This window comes from Salmo salar, chromosome ssa13 (assembly GCF_905237065.1).
Source record: "Salmo salar chromosome ssa13, Ssal_v3.1, whole genome shotgun sequence".
NCBI classification, from domain to species: Eukaryota; Metazoa; Chordata; class Actinopteri; order Salmoniformes; family Salmonidae; genus Salmo; species Salmo salar.
In genome coordinates this window covers 104,585,103-104,605,879 of record NC_059454.1, presented here as the reverse complement: position 1 = coordinate 104,605,879, position 20,777 = coordinate 104,585,103, and the positions used below count along the sequence as shown (strand labels likewise).

Here is a 20,777-nt window from a genome sequence, read left to right as displayed (position 1 = left end):
TAGGCCTATAGGCTACCTGGCCTGATTATACATAGAAGTAGGCCTATAGGCTACCTGGCCTGATTATACATAGAAGTAGGCCTATAGGCTACCTGGCCTGATTATACATAGAAGTAGGCCAATAGGCAACCTGGCCTGCGCACAAATGTAGGCCTATAAACGTGCCCATTTGGGGATCTGATAGCATTTTTGATTGGCTTAATGCTCCACCACTAATGAGCTGTCGAGCTTCTCAAAGTAATCTCTTCTTCACCTCAAACAGCAGGCAAACAAAGTCTGTTTTTACATCCATTGAAAATGACAATAGTTCCTCAATGTATTTGAAAAATCTTTCCAGCTCTCTCCCTTTTGCTAACCACTCAGAGTGAAATGGGAAAATGCTCTGCTCCAGTGGAAACGGCATAAAACAGACCGACCTGATAACTTCTTCTCAGTGCTCGACTTGGACTGAAATAGGTTCCGGTATGCATTTTGGTTGGTGGCACTGTTTATAAACTTTCAGGTAAATGTGCATATGAAAACCATAACTGGCATGCAGATCAGTAGAAATGGTAAGATAAATTGGCATTCCACATGAGAAAGGTTGCCGACTCCTCGTGTAGCTTTTTACCGGCAACTTCAGGAGAGTAATGGCAGAACGCCAGCAGGAGAATAGTTGGTTCAGGTTAAGGTTTTTTCTTCTGGTTATCTCTGGCTCCCTTGAGTCATGTGTGCCTTATTTCATTAGTAATAATAAAGCATCACTGTATATAGTTCCTTTTATTAAAACACTTAGGGTGTGTCTATATGGAAAAATACACGTTAAAAAATGTTGGCCAATCGATTGGTTGAAAGAACAGATGATTTTCGGTCGACTAAGGTTTTAGCCAGAGACAGCCCTAAAAGGGACAGTCTGTGCTGTGGATGCTGGACAGTAAATACGGGTTTGTGTTTTTATGCCTGGGTAGAGGATTAGACTCCCATGGTCATGCCCACATAATGTGCCTTTTAAGATATGGTTGACAAGGCTGATATGGGCCAGGCTGACCATTGGGTGAGATTTCTGCTTTCAACAGGGGTCACAGCTGAGCCTACAGCTGTCTCCATGTGCCATCTTGCACTGGAAGGAGGAGGAAGAGGAGGAGGGAGAGAGAGTTAGCATATTACTCCTCACTGGGAGGGAGGGAGGAGAGAGGGAGTTAGCATATTACTCCTCACTGGGAAGAGGGAGGGAGGGAGTTAGCATATTACTCCTCACTGGGAGGAGGGAGGGAGGAGGGGAGGAGGAGGGAGAGAGGAGAGTTAGCATCACTGTATACTCCTCATTGGGAGGGAGGGAGGGAGGGGATAGAGTTAGCATCACTGTATACTCCTCATTGGGAGGAGGGAGGGAGGGAGGGAGAGAGAGAAGGGGAGGGGGATAGAGAGTTAGCAGCACTGTATACCCCTCATTGGGAGAAGATTAGAAACACTCAGTGAACCCACACCTATGTTGAATCACTAAAACAATACAGAAATTCACTATGGAAAAAGATGGAACAGCGCATCAGAAATCAGCTCAATGTCATTGAAGAATCTAGAATCTAACCACTTCTGGGAAAATTAGAAAACTCTAAACAAACAACAACACAAAGAGTTATCTATCCAAAACTTTCTTTCTGGCTCTATAACAAAGAACAATCAGCTGAAAAATATACATGATCAAATACAAATCTTAGAATCAACTATTAAAAGACTACCAGAACCCACTGGATTATCCAATTACATTGAATAAAACTACTGGACAAAATACAAACGATCCAACACAAAATAGGCCTGTGGGGTTGATGGTAACCTAAATTAAATGATCAAATATAAAGACCACAAATTCCAATTGGCTATACTAAAACTCTTTAACATCATCCTCAGCCCTGGCATCTTCCCCAATATTTGGAACCAAGGACTGATCACCCCAATCCATAAAAGTGGAGAGAAATTTGACCCCAATAACTACCGTGGGATATGCGTCAACAGCAACCTTGGGAAAATCCTCCGCATTAAAATTAACAGCAGACTTGTACATTTCCTCAGTGAAAACAATGTACTGAGAAAATATCAAATTGGCTTTTTACAAAATTACCGTACGACAGACCACATACTCACCCTGCACAACCTAATTAACAAACAAACCAAAACAAAGGCAAAGTCTTCTTATGCTTTGTTGATTTAAAAAAAGTTTGAGACTCAATTTGGCATGAGGGTCTGCTATACAAATGTATGGAAAGTGACGTTGGGAGAAAAACATACAACATGTACACAAACAACAAGTATATGCGGTTAAAATTGGCAAAAAACATTTTTTTTTTTCAACTGGGCTGAGGGATGAGACAGGGATGCAGCTTAAGCCCCACCCTCTTCAACATGCATGTCAAGAAATTGGTGAGGGCACTAGAACAGTCTGCAGCACCTGGCCCTACTAGAATATTAAGTCAAACGTCTACTGTTTGCAGATGATCTGGTGCTTCTGTCCCCAACCCAGGAGGGACTACAGCAGCACCTAGATCTTCTGCACAGATTTTGACAGACCTGGGCCTTGACAGTAAATCTCAGTAAGACAAAAATAATGGTGTTGCAAAAAAGGTCCAGCTGCCAGGAACACAAATACAAATTCCAGCTAGACACCTTTGCCCTAGAGTACTCAAAAAAACTATACATACCTCGGCCATCACATCAGCCCCACAGGTAACTTCTACATAAACTCAGCAAAAAAACAGAAAGGTCCCTTTTTCAGGACCCTGTCATTCAAAGATAATTTGTAAAAATCTAAATAACTTCACGGATCTTCATTGTAAAGGGTTTAAACACTGTTTCCCATGCTTGTTCAATGAATCATAAACAATTAATGAACATACACCTGTGGAACGGTCGTTAAGACACTAACAGCTTACAGACGGTAGGCAATTTAACTTAGGACACTAAAGAGGTCTTTCTACTGACTCTGAAAAACACCAAAAGAAAGATGCCCAGGGTCCCTACTCAGCTGCGTGAACGTGCCTTATGCCTCCTTGCAGCATGCCTCAGGACTGCAGATGTGGTGAGGGCAATAAATTGCAATGTCTGTACTGTGAGACGCCTAAAACAGCGCTACATAGAGACAGCATGGACAGGTGATCGCCCTCGCAGTGGCAGACCACGTGTATCACCTGCACAGGATTGCTACATTCGAACATCACTCCTGCGGGACAGGTACAGGATGGCAACAACAACTGCCCAAGTTACACCAGGAACGCACAATCCCTTCATCAGTGCTCAGACTGTCCGCAATAGGCCGAGAGAGGCTGGACTGAGGGCTTGTAGGTCTGTTGTAAGGCAGGTCCTCACCAGACATCACCGGCAACAACGTGGACACAAACCCACCGTTGCTGGACCAGACAGGACTGGCAAAAAGTGTTCTTCACAGACGAGTCACGGTTTAGTCTCACCAGGGGTGATGGTCGGATTCGTGTTTATCATCGAAGGAATGAGCGTTACACCGAGGCCTGTACTCTGGAGCGGGATCGATTTGGAGGGTCCGTCATGGTCTGGGGCGGTGTGTCACAGCATCATCGGACTGAGCTTGCTGTTATTGCAGGCAATCTCAACGCTGTGTGTTACAGGGAAGACATCCTCCTCCCTCATGTGGTACCCTTCCTGCAGGCTCCTTCTGACATGATCCTCCAGCATGACAATGCCACCAGCTATACTGCTTGTTCTTTGCATGATTTCCTGCAAGACAGGAATGTCAGTGTTCTACCATGGCCAGCGAAGAACCCGGATCTCAATCCCATTGAGCACGTCTGGGACCAGTTGGATCGGAGGGTGAGGGCTAGGGCCATTCCCCCCCAGAAATGTCCGGGAACTTGCAGGTGCCTTGGTGGAAGAGTGGGGTAACATCTCACAGCAAGAACTGGCAAATCTTGTGCAGTCCATGAGGAGGAGATGCACTGCAGTACTTAATGTAGCTGGTGGCCATATCAGATATTGACTGTTACTACTGATTTTAACCCCCCCTTTCTTCAGGGACACATTATTCCATTTCTGTTAGTCACATGTCTGTGGAACTTGTTCAATGTATATCTCAGTTGTTGAATCTTATGTTCATACAAATATTTACACATGTTAAGTTTTCTGAAAATAAAAGCAGCTGACAGTGAGAGGAGAGGACTTTTCATTTTTTGATGAGTTTAATTGTGAACGATCTGAGAGACAATGCAAGGGCTTTCTACACCATCAAAAGGAACATGACATTTGAAATACGAATTAGGATCTGGCTAAAAATACTTTCATCAGTTATACAACCCACTGCCCTTTATGGTTGTGAGGTCTGGGGTCCGTTGACCAACCAAGAATTTAAAAAAAATGGGACAAACACCAAATTAAAAGAGACTCCATGCAAAATTCAGCAGAAATATCCTCAGTGTACAACATAAAACACCAAATAATGCATGCAGAGCAGAATTAGGCCGATACCCACTAATGATCAAAATCCAGAAAAGAGCCGTATTCTACAACCACCTAAAAAAAAGGAAGCAATTCCCAAACATTCCATAACAAAGCCATCACCTACAGAGAGATGAACCTGGAGAAGAGTCCCCTAAGCAAGCTGGTCCTGGGGCTCTGTTCACAAACACACCCCACAATGCCCCAAGACAGCAACACAATTAGATCCAACCAAATCATGAGAAAACAAAAAGATAATTACTTGAAACATTGGAGAGAATTTATAAAAAAACTGAGCAAACTAGAATGCTATTTGGCACTAAACAGAGAGTACACAGTGGCAGAATACCTGACCACTGTGACTGACCCAAAATGAAGGAAATCTTTGACTATGTACAGACTCAGTGAGCATAGCCTTGGTATTGAGAAAGGCTACCATAGGCAGACCTGGCTCTCAAGAGAAGACAGTCTATGTGCACACTGCCCACAAAATGAGGTGGAAACTGAGCTGTACTACCCAATCTTCTGCCAAATGTTTGACCATCGAGACACATTTTTTCCCTCAGATTATACAGACCCACAAAGAATTTGTAAACAAATCAAATTTCGATAAAATCCCATTTCTATTGTGTGAAATACCACAGTGTTTAATCACAGCAGCAAGATTTGTGACCCGTTGCCACAAGAAAAGGGCAACCAGTGAAGAACAAACATCATTGTAACTACAACCTACAGTTGAAGTCGAAGTCGGACTCCAACCTATGTAAACCATAGCCAAATACATTTAAACTCAGTTTTTCACAATTCCTGAAATGTAATCCTAATAAAAATTTGCTGTCTTTGGTCAGTTAGGATCACCACTTTATTTTTCATCACATCACATTCCCAGTGGGTCAGAAGATTACATACACTCAATTAGTATTTGGTAGCATTGCATTTAAATTGTTTAACTTGGGTCAAACGTTTTGGGTAGTCTTCCACCTGCTTCCCACAATAAGTTGGGTGAATTTTGTCCCATTCCTCCTGACAGAGCTGGTGTAACTGTAGGCCTCCTTGCTCACACACGCTTTCAGTTCTGCCCACACATTTTCTATAGGATTGAGGTCAGGGCTTTGTGATGGCCACTCCAATACCTTGACTTTGTTGTCCTTAAGCCATTTTGCCACAACTTTGGAAGTATGCCATTTGTCCATTTGGAAGGCCCATTTGCGACCAAGCTTTAACTTCCTGACTGATGTCTTGAGATGTTGCTTCAAAATATTCACATAATTTTCCTGCCTCGTGATGGCATCAATTTTGTGAAGTGCACTAGTCCCTCCTGCAGCAAAGCACCCCCACAACATGATGCTGCCACCCCCGTGCTTCACGGTTGGGATGGTGTTCTTCGACTTGCAAGCCTCCCCCTTTTTCCTCCAAACATAACGATGGACATTATGGCCAAACAGTTCTATTTTTGTTTCATCAGAGCAGAGGACATTTCTCCAAAAAGTATGATCTTTGTCCCCATTTTCTGGCTTTTTTTATGGCGGTTTTGTAGCAGTGGCTTTTTCCTTGCTGAGCGGCTTTTCAGGTTATGTCAATATAGGACTTGTTTTACTGTGGATATAGATACTTTTGTACCCGTTTCCTCCAGCATCTTCACAAGGTCCTTTGCTGTTGTTCTGGGATTGATTTGCACTTTTCACACCAAAGTACGTTCATCTCTAGGAAACAGAATGCGTCTCCTTCCTGAGCGGTATGACGGCTGCATGGTCCCATGGTGTTTATACTTGTGTACTATTGTTTGTACAGATGAACGTGGTACCTTCAGGCATTTGGAAATTGCTCCCAAGGATGAACCAGACTTGCGGAAGTCTACAATTTTTTTTCTGAGGTATTGGCTGATTTCTTTAGATTTTCCCATGATGTCAAGCAGAGGCACTGAGTGTGAAGGTAGGCCTTGAAATACATCCACAGGTACACCTCCAATTGACTCAAATTATGTCAATTAGCCTATCAGAAGCTTCTAAAGCCATTAAATCATTTTCTGGAATTTTCCAAGTTGTTTAAAGGCACAGTCAACTTAGTGTATGTAAACTTCTGACCCATTGGAATTGTGATACAGTAAATTATAGATTACTTAATTTGTCTGTAAACAATTGTTTGAAAAATTACTTGTGTCATGCACAAAGTAGATGTCCAAACCGCCTTGCCAAAACTATAGTTTGTTAACAAGAAATTTGTGGAGTGGTTGAAAAACGAGTTTTAATGACTCCAACCTATGTAAACTTCCAACTTCAACTGTATATTGATGTTTTTTATATTCCCTTTTGTACTTTAAATATTTGCACATTATTACAACACTGAATATATACATAATGACATTTGAAATGTCTTTATTCTTTTGGAACTTTTGTGAGTGTAATGTTAACTGCACATTTTTTATTTTTTTATTTCACTTTTATTATCTATTTCACTTGCTTCCCATGCCAATAAAGCCCCTTGAGAGCGAGAGAGAGAGAAACAGACTGGAAGGAGAGAAGGGGGGCTAGGGTCAGTAGACAATCAGGGATCAAACAGCAGGCCCCCGACCCTTAGCTGTTTTTTCAGCTGAGCGACAGGAGAAATATAGGCCTACACAATAAAGCCTAACCTATTCACTGGAAAAGCCCCTGAGTGGGGTTAGGTTGAGTTACAATGCCATGCAACCCCCACAAGGAGCCTGAAAAAGCTCCCACAACAATTCCCTTCCCAGCCCCCGGCACAGCACATGCATGTTGACAAAAATAACGTTGGAGACCCCCAAGCTAATATACCCTCGTGACAGCCAGCCAGCCAAAGCTCTTTGTGAATGGCAATTGCACTAGCTCTGAACTGGTCTGGGTTAAGGCTGTGGCGAGGGCATAGGCCTAACTATAGAAATGTAATTGCTTCCTGGCATGGGTACACTAAATATGGCCACCAGCCCACCCATCCCAAAACATTGACTTGAATGGGGATGCCCTTTCCGTTCTAGTTATTTTATTTCTATAGGCAAAGCTGTCTGTCTCCAGCCTGGCACACACACTGTGCTTTTCTCAGGCCAGGGGCATTAGCCTACTAGGCAGGCAACCACAGGGCACCTGGGGAATCATGGCTGTCATTAAGGTCTATAAAAGGGGGTTTCCCCTCCTATGGGTAGCAAGGTAATACCATACATCCGAACGTTAAGTGTCCTATATGTGAGAGCAGGGTAACTTTATTCTGTAGCGGGAATGTTAAGTGGCTAAATTTATTTGTTTGTTTCCATATTTGGTCCCAAAAAAAATCTAAAGATTCTGAAGAGATGTGGTATAGGGAGGAGTGTTCGAACAGTTGGTGGGTGACATTCCTCTGACTTCAGTGGCTGCTAAAGTTAGCAGAGATCAGTCATACAGACACTAGAAATCCCACTGAAATGATAAGCCCAGTCAAAACATAGAGGTGCTGCCTTAGTATGCCATGTACCAACTTAGCGTGTACCCTCAACTGAAATTCAACTCACGCACTGACATGAGCAGACATTCAAACTAAAAGGTTCATACAAAACATATGTCTATGACCTGTTCGGTCACGCCATTCAATGTCAATATCATTAGCCAGTCTTAAAAGTGACAATGCTGGCCCAATAGTAATATAAAAACATGTCCAAATAGCTGAGTGAGGACATATAACCTCCCAGCCAGTAGCAGTAATCCTGGCTGGTAGTGGGAATAGTCTGATACACCTCATTAAGATGCAACTAAAGAGGGGTGGCAGACTCCAGTAATAGTTCTGGATGATTCTGGTCCTGTCCTGACACAGTGGTCATTAGATAGTCTAAATGCCAAGCTATAAACTACGGAAACCAACAACAACAACAACAACAAAAACTGTTTTGAGAGGCCTATGTTTTCGACGTGTGAGAAACAGTTTAAATGCTGTTAGGTCTGCATCTCAAATCAAATCTTATTGGTTAGGAAATGGAGGGCCGTTTAGTAGTGTACTCTTCTGTTATAGTATTGTAGATACAGTTGATTATTTACACCTTTATCAAAAGACTCAAAGCTATAACAACATGCTGATATTGATAGCTTGTTAAACTTCTTTAATAGTCATTTGGAGTCGTAATGATATCTTAGATCTGAATCACCCAGAAGGGGCAACTGTTCTGAGGGAGCCACACCGACCCATACCAACCCATAGGAGACACCACACCGACCCATAGGAGACACCACACCAACCCATAGGAGACACCACACCAACCCATAGGAGACACCACTCCGACCCATAGGAGACACCACTCCGACCCATACCAACCCATAGGAGATGCCACACCGACCCATACCAACCCATAGGAGACGCCACACCGACCCATACCAACCCATAGGAGACACCACACCGACCCATACCAACCCATAGGAGACACCACACCGACCCACACCAACCCATAGGAGACACCACACCGACCCATACCAACCCATAGGAGACACCACACCGACCTATACCAACCCATAGGAGACACCACACCGACCCACACCAACCCATAGGAGACACCACACCGACCCATACCAACCCATAGGAGACGCCACACCGACCCATAGGAGACACCACACCGACCCATAGGAGACGCCACACCGACCCATACCAACCCATAGGAGACGCCACACCGACCCATACCGACCCATAGGAGACACCACACCGACCCATACAAGACGCCACACCGACCCATACCAACCCATAGGAGACACCACACCGACCCACACCGACCCATACGAGACGCCACACCGACCCATACGAGATGCCACACCGACCCATACGAGACGCCACACCGACCCATACGAGACGCCACACCGACCCATACGAGACGCCACACCGACCCATACGAGACGCCACACCGACCCATACGAGACGCCACACCGACCCATACGGAGACGCCACACCGACCCATACAGACGCCACAGACCCATACGAGACGCCACACCGACCCATACGAGACGCCACACCGACCCATACGAGACGCCACACCGACCCATACGAGACGCCACACCGACCCATACGAGACGCCACACCGACCCATACGAGACGCCACACCGACCCATACAAAGGAGACGCCACACCGACCCATACCAAATAGGAGACGCCACACCGACCCATACGAGACACCACACCGACCCATACAGGAGACACCACACCGACCCATACAAGAGACGCCACACCGACCCATACCAGAGACGCCACACCGACCCATACGAGACGCCACACCGACCCATACCGCAAGAGACGCCACACCGACCCATAGGAGACGCCACACCGACCCATACGAGACGCCACACCGACCCATAGGAGACACCACTCCGACCCATAGGAGACACCACACCGACCCATACACCATAGGAGACGCCACACCGACCCATACCAACCCATAGGAGACGCCACACCGACCCATACCAACCCATAGGAGACACCACACCGACCCATACCAACCCATAGGAGACACCACACCGACCCACACCAACCCATAGGAGACACCACACCGACCCATACCAACCCATAGGAGACACCACACCGACCCATACCAACCCATAGGAGACGCCACACCGACCCACACAACCCATAGGAGACGCCACACCGACCCATACCAACCCATAGGAGACGCCACACCGACCCATAGGAGACACCACACCGACCCATAGGAGACGCCACACCGACCCAGCCCATAGGGGACGCCACACCGACCCATACCGACCCATAGGAGACACCACACCGACCCATACAAGACGCCACACCGACCCATACCAACCCATAGGAGACGCCACACCGACCCACACCGACCCATAGGAGACGCCACACCGACCCATACGAGGACACCGACCCATACGAGACGCCACACCGACCCATACGAGACGCCACACCGACCCATAGAGACGCCACACCGACCCATAGGAGACGCCACACCGACCCATACGAGACGCCACACCGACCCATACGAGACGCCACACCGACCCATACGAGACGCCACACCGACCCATACGAGACGCCACACCGACCCATACGAGACGCCACACCGACCCATACGAGACGCCACACCGACCCATACGAGACACCACTCCGACCCATAGGAGACACCACACCGACCCATACGAGACGCCACACCGACCCATACCAACCCATAGGAGACACCTCACCGACCCATACCAACCCATAGGAGACACCACACCGACCCATAGGAGACGCCACACCGACCCATACCAACCCATAGGAGACACCACACCGACCCATACCAACCCATAGGAGACACCACACCGACCCATACCAACCCATAGGAGACGCCACACCGACCCATAGGAGACGCCACACCGACCCATACCGACCCATAGGAGACGCCACACCGACCCATAGGAGACACCACACCGACCCATACGAGACGCCACACCGACCCATACCAACCCATAGAAGACGCCACACCGACCCAGGCCATTGGGGACACCACACCGACCCATACCAACCAAGAGATGCCACACCGACCCATACCAACCCATAGGAGACGCCACACCGACCCATAGGAGACGCCACACCGACCCATACCGACCCATAGGAGACGCCACACCGACCCATACCAACCCATAGAAGACGCCACACCGACCCATACACAAAGACGCCACACCGACCCATACCAACCCATAGGAGACACCACACCGACCCATACCGACCCATAGAAGACGCCACACCGACCCAACGGACGCCACACCGACCCATACGAGACGCCACACCGACCCATACCAACCCATAGAAGATGCCACACCGACCCATAGAACACCAACCCATAGGAGACGCCACACCGACCCATACCAACCCATAGAAGACGCCACACCGACCATACCAGCCCATAGGGGACGCCACACCGACCCATACCAACCCAGGCCATAGGGAACGCCACACCGACCCATACCAACGGCCATACGGGACGCCACACACCGACCCACACCGACCCATACGGGACGCCACACCGACCCAGGCCAACCCAGGCCATAGAAGACGCCACACCGACCCATAGGAGACGACCCCCACACCGACCCATACGAGACGCCACACCGACCCATACCGACCAAGGAGACGCCACACCGACCCATACGAGACGCCACACCGACCCATACGAGACGCCACACCGACCCATACGAGACGCCACACCGACCCATACCAACCCATAGAAGACACCACTCCGACCCATAGGAGACACCACACCGACCCATACGAGACGCCACACCGACCCATACCAACCCATAGGAGACACCTCACCGACCCATACCAACCCATAGGAGACGCCACACCGACCCATACCAACCCATAGGAAACGCCACACCGACCCATACCAACCCATACGAGACACCACACACCGACCCACACCGACCCATACGAGACGCCACACTGACCCATACGAGACGCCACACCGACCCATACGAGACGCCACACCGACCCATACGAGACGCCACACTGACCCATACAAGACACCACTCCGACCCATAGGAGACACCACACCGACCCATACAAGATGCCACACCGACCCATACCAACCCATAGGAGACACCACACCGACCCATAGGAGACGCCACACCGACCCATACCAACCCATAGGAGACACCACACCGACCCATACCAACCCATAGGAGACACCACACCGACCCATACCAACCCATAGAAGACGCCACACCGACCCATACCAACCCATAGGAGACACCACACCGACCCATACCAACCCATAGAAGACGCCACACCGACCCAGGTCATAGGGGACACCACACCAACCCATACCAACCCATAGAAGATGCCACACCGACCCATACCAACCCATAGGAGACACCACACCGACCCATACCAACCCATAGAAGACGCCACACCGACCCAGGCCATAGGGGACACCACACCGACCCATACCAACCCAGGCCATAGGGGACGCCACACCGACCCATACCAACCCAGGCCATAGGGGACGCCACACCAATTCATACCAACCCAGGCCATAGGGGACGCCACACCGACCCAGGCCAACCCAGGCCATAGAAGACGCCACACCGACCCAGGCCAACCCAGGCCATAGAAGACGCCACACCGACCCATACCAACCCAGGCCATAGAAGACGCCACACCGACCCAGGCCATATGGGATGCCACACCGACCCAGGCCAACCCAGGCCACAGAAGACGCCACACCGACCCAGGCCAACCCAGGCCATAGAAGACGCCACACCGACCCAGGCCAACCCAGGCCATAGAAGACGCCACACCGACCCAGGCCAACCCAGGCCATAGGAGACATGCCCCTTTCAAACAGATCTAAAGATAGCACAAGCACAGCCAGATCTTAAAGAGGCTGTGGGAGTGTTTGTTCCTATTTATTACCTCACCCTCTGCAGGGTTAGAAGACAACCAGCTGCATCGAGTTTTCTGGAGAAATGGAGAGCCTGTGACGATACTTCCTCTTTTGGAAGTTAAGAAGGCGACCCTCCATCTGAACTCTTCCTCCATATTTACTGAACTGGTTGAACAGTGCAGAAGAGAACCTCGGAAAGTATTTTTTTCCCTTCTTGTCAGGAGCAGAGAGAAAGAAATGCCGGTCAGGCTACGTTGGGTTACTTTACTATTACATCAACGTAAAGACAATTGTGTGCGTGTGTTGAGCACTAGTTTCCAAAGCCCGTCTCCCATTTGTTTTCCTCAGGTTTTCCTAGTGAATGAGACTCCATCTAAGTGTGTAAAAGTTCACATGCCTGTGGTTGTGAAATGAAATAAAAGCCGGTACAGTGGAGATCAGCAGCAGCAGCAGCAGCTCCTGGCCAGGCTGCCCTGGGGCTACTTGACATTCTCACTTCCCAGAATGTGACCACCCCCTTCCCGCAAAGCCGGCATGCATTTTTATTTTATTTATTATTTTATAACACAATACTTGGAGTCAAAGTGCCAATATAACATTGTCCAAAATAATATACCAATATGTAACTGAATAGATCCCGCCCCCAATCCCTACTGACCGTAAGACATGACTGGGGCCAAGCTTCCTGACATCCAGGACCTATATACTAGGCGGTGTCAGAGGAAGACTCAGAAAATTGTCAAAGACTCCTGTCACCCAAGTCATAGACTGTTTTCTCTGCTACCGCACGGCAAGCAATAACAGAGGTGCCAAGTCTAGGTCCAAAAAGCTCCTTAACAGCTTCTATCCCCAAGCCAAGAGACTGCTGAACAACTAATCAAATGGCCACCCGGACTATTACATTGACCCCCCCCTCCCCCCTGTTTTTTACGCTGCTGCTACTTGCTGTTTATTATCTATGCATAGTCACTTTACAAAATGACCTCAACTAACCTGTAGCCCCACACATTGACTCGGTACTGGTACCCCTGTATATAGTCTCGTTATTGTTATGTAATTTTCTTGTTATTTAAAAAAAAAAAATCACTTTAATTTATTTAGTAAATATTTTCTTAAGTCTATTTCTTGAACTGCACTGTTGGTTAAGGGCTTGTAAGTGAGCATTTCACAGTAAGCGCATGTGACAAATAAAATTTGATTTAATTTACTGTCTGGTGAGGAATAAATGTATTTCTATAAATAAACAGTTTTTCATGTGTTTAGAACATTCACTGACTCTCAGATGCCTTTGAAACCATCTGAATTATTGATTACTCTCATAACTCAAATACAGGCTACTTCCCAAATTGCAGACCACCAATAAGTTGCAATTACCTTCAACATAAAACTTTTTGAAATACTTCAAAGCTTGTGTGTAAACTTTAAAATACACTACCATAATGATATATTTACTTCCAATAATCATTACCTGACCATTTCCCAGGCTTATATCCTGTACGGTAGGGGGATCACCATTCTGACTGAAAGAAATCTTGAAGTGAGGCTGCCGCTTGCGCGGTTCTCTCCTGATGTTGAAAGTACAGCCATCTTCAATATCCATACTTTGACCGTCCATCTCTGAAGGGTTTCCTTCAATGCCCTGAGGATCCCGAACATCACCGAACGTCTGGTGGTTCCCACGGGGCAGCCGCTGATGCGAAGAGCTTCTCTCCAGCCGGATCTTGGGGTAACGTACCACACGCCCTCCCTTGGAGCCAGTGAAGCCCAGATCGGTGCCCTCACTTGTGGCCACAAGGTTCATGTTGTTGGCCTGTCTGGCTTGGTCCTGCTGTCCAAGCTGGAACACAAGCCTTTGAGTGTTGCCAGGTTGACCCGGGTCAGAGTTCTGCTGCTGGACGGACCAGCGGCAGGGCCCAGCTCCTTGACTGCCAGAGCCATAGCCGATCCTGAACTGCTGGACTTCAGATCCATCTGAGGAGTTCCTTGAGATGTGGAAGCCTCCGATGCTGATTCCCGGTGAGCCTCCATTTCCGTTAGACATAGCTGAGCTGACCTGACCGCTTGAGTCATCTTGGGGTGTGACGCAGAAAACCCTTCGCTTGGGTTGAGCAGGCTCTGTGGGCTGTCGATTCCCATCATGAGGCATGGCAGAACTGGAGCTCCCTGAAGCCTCTCGGCTGTAGTGAGGTGGTGAGCTGACCGTAGATGAAGCCTCTCGGCTGTAGTGAGGTGGTGAGCTGACCGTAGATGAAGCGTCTCGGCTGTAGTGAGGTGGTGGTGGTAGAGCGTAGTGGTAGTTCCTGTCTGGTTCTGTGTAGGCCGGAGCAGGTCCCGGGGTGTAGCTGGGTGGCGGACATTGTGGTGGCTCTTCGGCTCCAACAGGCCCGGCACCGGAGGACCGTTGGAGAGAGATCTGCATAGAAGAACTCTTTGTGGGCCGTGGCTCGGCAGAAGTCAGCTGGGGTATAAACATGGAGGAGCTTCGTTTGAGTGAGGAGTCTCCAGGACCTCCATGACCAGCGAGGGGGCTCTCAGACACGGGACGAGGCCCAAAGTAGATCTCTCTCTCAGGCCGTTGCCAAGGCACAGAGAAGGCACTCATAGGCAGATCTCTCTCAGGACACCAGGAGAAGGTAGTTGATTCTGGGCTGCTCCAGCGCTGAGGCCGGTGAGGCTGCTGCATGTGGAATGTCATGGCGACATCGTTGCCGTCCTGGTTCTGGGACTGCCCTTCCAGCTCCTCCATTTCTGGAGCTGTGTTGCTGCGGCCAGAGCCAAAGTACAGACGCAGCCGGTGAGACATGTTCACCTCCTGCTCTGTCTCAGTGTCTGATCCAGTCGCCCACTTCTCAGCTGGCTGATCCCCTTTCTCCCCTCCCTCCCTCTATCTTTTTTCTCTCGCTCCCTCCCACAGTGAACAGCAGAGCTGGAGGAAAGAGGAGCAGCGAGTCAGCACAATAACAAGAGAGGCAGTGCCAGGGAAACTCCAAGCTACAAACTCCAGGCAAAAGGGGGGTGAGAGAGACCGAGAGGAAAAGAAAGCGAGAGACGGAAACAAACAACAACAAAAAAGAGACTAAATCTGCCAAACTGTTAGCACTGGACAGTCTAGCAATAGTCTAGCAAACTGTTAGCACTGGACAGTCTAGCAATAGTCTAGCAAACTGTTAGCACTGGACAGTCTAGCAATAGTCTAGCAAACTGTTAGCACTGGACAGTCTAGCAATAGTCTAGCAAACTGTTAGCACTGGACAGTCTAGCAATAGTCTAGCAAACTGTTAGCACTGGACAGTCTAGCAATAGTCTAGCAAACTGTTAGCACTGGACAGTCTAGCAATAGTCTAGCAAACTGTTAGCACTGGACAGTCTAGCAATAGTCTAGCAAACTGTTAGCACTGGACAGTCTAGCAATAGTCTAGCAAACTGTTAGCACTGGACAGTCTAGCAATAGTCTAGCAAACTGTTAGCACTGGACAGTCTAGCAATAGTCTAGCAAACTGTTAGCACTGGACAGTCTAGCAATAGTCTAGCAAACTGTTAGCACTGGACAGTCTAGCAATAGCGACAGACAGCAGAAATAGCCGGAGTGACAAGCAGCATTCCAGGCATGATTGGATAAGGGCACCCGGCGCTCCTGCCTCTACTGAGGTGAGGGTAGGGTGGCCGTGGTCATGTGACTGCTCTCCACCCTTCACCCCACGTTTGTGTGAGTGTGTCACCGCCCCCAGCCTAAACGGAGCCGGGGGGAAACAGCACCAGACCTGGGTTCAAACAGTATTTATTTCAGACAAGCAGGCTCAATCAAGTTACCCTCGAAGTATGTGAAAGAGAACAGCACCCTGTCTCTCAGCTGGTCCTTATCCGTCAGTGGACCAGGGCCCAGTGGAAGGGGGACACAGAGCTGAGTCAGGCGGCACAGACCTGACAGAGCCATAAATCTATTGTAGTTGTGTTCATCCCAGATCCCACACACTGGGCTCGGGACGACAGGGGCCCGAGAAGACAGTTACACAACGGCATCTTACTCGACCCCAGTCCTCCCCCCTTCAGGACAAACAAACCTGAGTGACAACACATGTACACAGTGGTAGCCTGCATGCTGACAGTAGTTGTGAAACTGCTCTCTGTGTGTTTATATTTGGAGACCGGCAGTTTAAAGACTCATATTACAAAAACAGATCTAAAACACATATGAAACTGATTGAGATTAAATGGTTGGTGAAACCTGAAGATTTATCATTTCACAATTGACAGTGAGAAATGTGAAGGGAGTGTGAATACAACAATGTGTAAAGTAGAGGTAAAGAAACACAGAATGTGACTCAGATCTTCAGCTCTGTGGGGAAAGGGATCCAGAGGGGCGGGAACTGGGAGGTAACGGATCCACAGCCTCGGTCACTACAGATAATAAGCAGCTGTCTTCCGTCACGGTCCACAGTGGAAAACAAGCCAAGCTTTTAAATGAAGCTTCTGCCTCTGCTCTGGCGCTGAAAGGCCCAGTGTACAACAGGACTGCATACGAGGGCAAATGCTGCTGCTGGTTATAAAACCTGCCTCTGTGTGTGTTGTTGATTGGAAAATGTCAGATATGATGACACTGTACTGTACACTGGGTTTGACACTGATTCAACAGTAATGCTTTATGCCATGCCGCCTGCCCCTTAGCTCCAAGGGGGCCACCAGCCAGGCTCTCCCTGGGCCCTTGGTGTGTTTGTGTGCTTGGAAACAATCCCCCTCTCTCACAATCTGGGACATTGTTTATTTGTTCCCCCCCCCCCCCCTTCTGACGCACCATAAGATGTCAGACTACTATCATTGTGTGTGTGTGTGTGTGAGACAGACACACAGGGGAGAGAGACTGAGTGGCTCAGCTGCCGCTGTCATAGCCAGTCACCAGAACAAAGCAGCCACTATGGTTACTGTACATATGCCTCTCAAACCATATCACCGGCTTTGTCCATTCTCTCTCTGGCTGCATGGAATCAGAAGTTCCCCTAATCCACAACCTGGCAGCTTCAGGACTACCACACAATCTTTATGACCATCAGCTGCATGTGAAAGACAACTCAAAAGACAAAAGAACCACAATCTATTTTCCTTTGTGTCAGAGCAACAAGACTGTGTAGGGGAACATTTAGAGTGGCCCCCTCCTCAGACTTATGAGGGAAGAGTCTGGCTGGAGGCTGCCGTTGCTCTCTCCCTGTCCCTGCAACCGAGAGGCTGTGGACATGCTGGAGGCTGCCGTTACACTCTCCCTGTCCCTGCAACCTAGAGGCTGTGGACATGCTGGAGGCTGCCATTACACTCTCCCTGTCCCTGCAACAGAGAGGCTGTGGACATGCTGGAGGCTGCCGTTACTCTCTCCCTGTCCCTGCAACAGAGAGGCTGTGGACATGCTGGAGGCTGCCATTACACTCTCCCTGTCCCTGCAACAGAGAGGCTGTGGACATGCTGGAGGCTGCCATTACACTCTCCCTGTCCCTGCAACAGAGAGGCTGTGGACATGCTGGAGGCTGCCGTTGCTCTCTCCCTGTCCCTGCAACCTAGAGGCTGTGGACATGCTGGAGGCTGCCATTACACTCTCCCTGTCCCTGCAACAGAGAGGCTGTGGACATGCTGGAGGCTGCCATTACACTCTCCCTGTCCCTGCAACAGAGAGGCTGTGGACATGCTGGAGGCTGCCGTTGCTCTCTCCCTGTCCCTGCAACAGAGAGGCTGTGGACATGCTGGAGGCTGCCATTACACTCTCCCTGTCCCTGCAACAGAGAGGCTGTGGACATGCTGGAGGCTGCCATTACACTCTCCCTGTCCCTGCAACAGAGAGGCTGTGGACATGCTGGAGGCTGCCGTTGCTCTCTCCCTGTCCCTGCAACAGAGAGGCTGTGGACATGCTGGAGGCTGCCATTACACTCTCCCTGTCCCTGCAACAGAGAGGCTGTGGACATGCTGGAGGCTGCCGTTGCTCTCTCCCTGTCCCTGCAACCTAGAGGCTGTGGACATGCTGGAGGCTGCCATTACACTCTCCCTGTCCCTGCAACCTAGAGGCTGTGGACATGCTGGAGGCTGCCATTACACTCTCCCTGTCCCTGCAACAGAGAGGCTGTGGACATGCTGGAGGCTGCCGTTGCTCTCTCCCTGTCCCTGCAACCTAGAGGCTGTGGACATGCTGGAGGCTGCCATTACACTCTCCCTGTCCCTGCAACAGAGAGGCTGTGGACATGCTGGAGGCTGCCATTACACTCTCCCTGTCCCTGCAACAGAGAGGCTGTGGACATGCTGGAGGCTGCCGTTGCACTCTCCCTGTCCCTGCAACCGAGAGGCTGTGGACATGCTGGAGGCTGCCATTACACTCTCCCTGTCCCTGCAACAGAGAGGCTGTGGACATGCTGGAGGCTGCCATTACACTCTCCCTGTCCCTGCAACAGAGAGGCTGTGGACATGCTGGAGGCTGCCATTACACTCTCCCTGTCCCTGCAACCTAGAGGCTGTGGACATGCTGGAGGCTGCCATTACACTCTCCCTGTCCCTGCAACAGAGAGGCTGTGGACATGCTGGAGGCTGCCATTACACTCTCCCTGTCCCTGCAACAGAGAGGCTGTGGACATGCTGGAGGCTGCCGTTGCTCTCTCCCTGTCCCTGCAACAGAGAGGCTGTGGACATGCTGGAGGCTGCCATTACACTCTCCCTGTCCCTGCAACCGAGAGGCTGTGGACATGCTGGAGGCTGCCGTTGCACTCTCCCTGTCCCTGCAACAGAGAGGCTGTGGACATGCTGGAGGCTGCCGTTACACTCTCCCTGTCCCTGCAACAGAGAGGCTGTGGACATGCTGGAGGCTGCCATTACACTCTCCCTGTCCCTGCAACAGAGAGGCTGTCCCAAGACAAGACAGAGAGTAAAGTCAGCACTACAAGCAACCGTCCTTCTCTTTCTGTTGCCAGAAGCCTGAACACAGACACACAGACACACAGACACACAGACACACAGACACACAGACACACAGACACACAGACACACAGACACACAGACACACAGACACACAGACAGACAGACAGACAGACAGACAGACAGACAGACAGACAGACAGACACACAGACACACAGACACACAGACACACAGACAGGCAGACAGGCAGACAGGCAGACAGGCAGACAGGCAGACAGACAGGAAGGCAGGCAGGAAGACAGGCAGGAAGGCAGACAGACAGGCATACATTCCCCCAGGACAACCATCAAGCTATACAAAACATTCCCAGGGAGATTCAGAGCAGAGAAACTGGATCAGGCCTTTTACTTTAACTGCCTTTTAATATTAGTCATCTATGGCAGGCAACATTAGAGGAAGATTTAAGTATCATCGTCAAGGAGACAGAGGACACTGTAGTCTACAGTCCTCAAGAATGCAAGACATTTTAGATGGAAAAGAAATCACATTCCCAGCATTTCTTACGTGAAAAGAAAATAAGAATTCAAAATTATGACATAATAATTTAGGAGTAACTGCAGAGGCAATAAATAGTCTCTTTATAACCAAGTCAGTCCTGGCTGCCAGTGAGAACAGCTAACTATTGTGTCCTGGAGAGGAAAGCCCCATCAAACACACAACACTGGGGACATAGAGTCTGAAGTTCGGCACTGAAAAGAGCAGTCCTCCATTTAACATATTGGACTTCTCAGAGCAACACATTCTGGGCCCGTATTCATGCTGATCTAGGATCAGGTCCCTTTTGTCCGTGTAATTGTATTCATGATCTTCTAAAAAGGCTACACTGAGGCAGAAAAGGATGTTTATATGACAGGGAATATATACAAAACCTTGTAGAGAGCCTATCCAACTGACAATTTCTTCGAAAAAAATATAAACTACTGGATCCAAGACTTAAAAAGAACTGATGTTGGCAGAAGATGGAAAGTTGGAGCATAACTAACGAAATTACAGGATCGGTGTGTCCCCCCGCGGGATGGTTGAGCTAACGTAGGCTAATGTGATTAGCATG

At 49.1% G+C, this 20,777-nt stretch overlaps 1 protein-coding gene across 18 annotated transcripts in view; it reads right to left on the bottom strand.

The window, feature by feature from the left end:
- Positions 1–20,777, bottom strand: part of nedd4l (NEDD4 like E3 ubiquitin protein ligase) — a 120,629-nt gene that overhangs the window by 63,543 nt on the left and 36,309 nt on the right. For 5 of the 18 annotated variants that reach the window (XM_045692586.1, XM_045692587.1, XM_045692588.1 and 2 more), the window contains exon 1: positions 14,253–16,373. The exons of 6 other annotated variants lie outside the window; for them this stretch is intronic. In XM_045692586.1, coding sequence (XP_045548542.1) covers positions 14,253–15,587 — 1,335 coding nt within the window. In that variant the 5' untranslated portion in view covers positions 15,588–16,373. Of the gene's footprint in view, positions 1–14,252; positions 16,379–20,777 lie in introns of those variants that run through there. 7 more of the 18 variants (XM_045692591.1, XM_014138855.2, XM_045692593.1 and 4 more) reach the window with 3 other exon arrangements.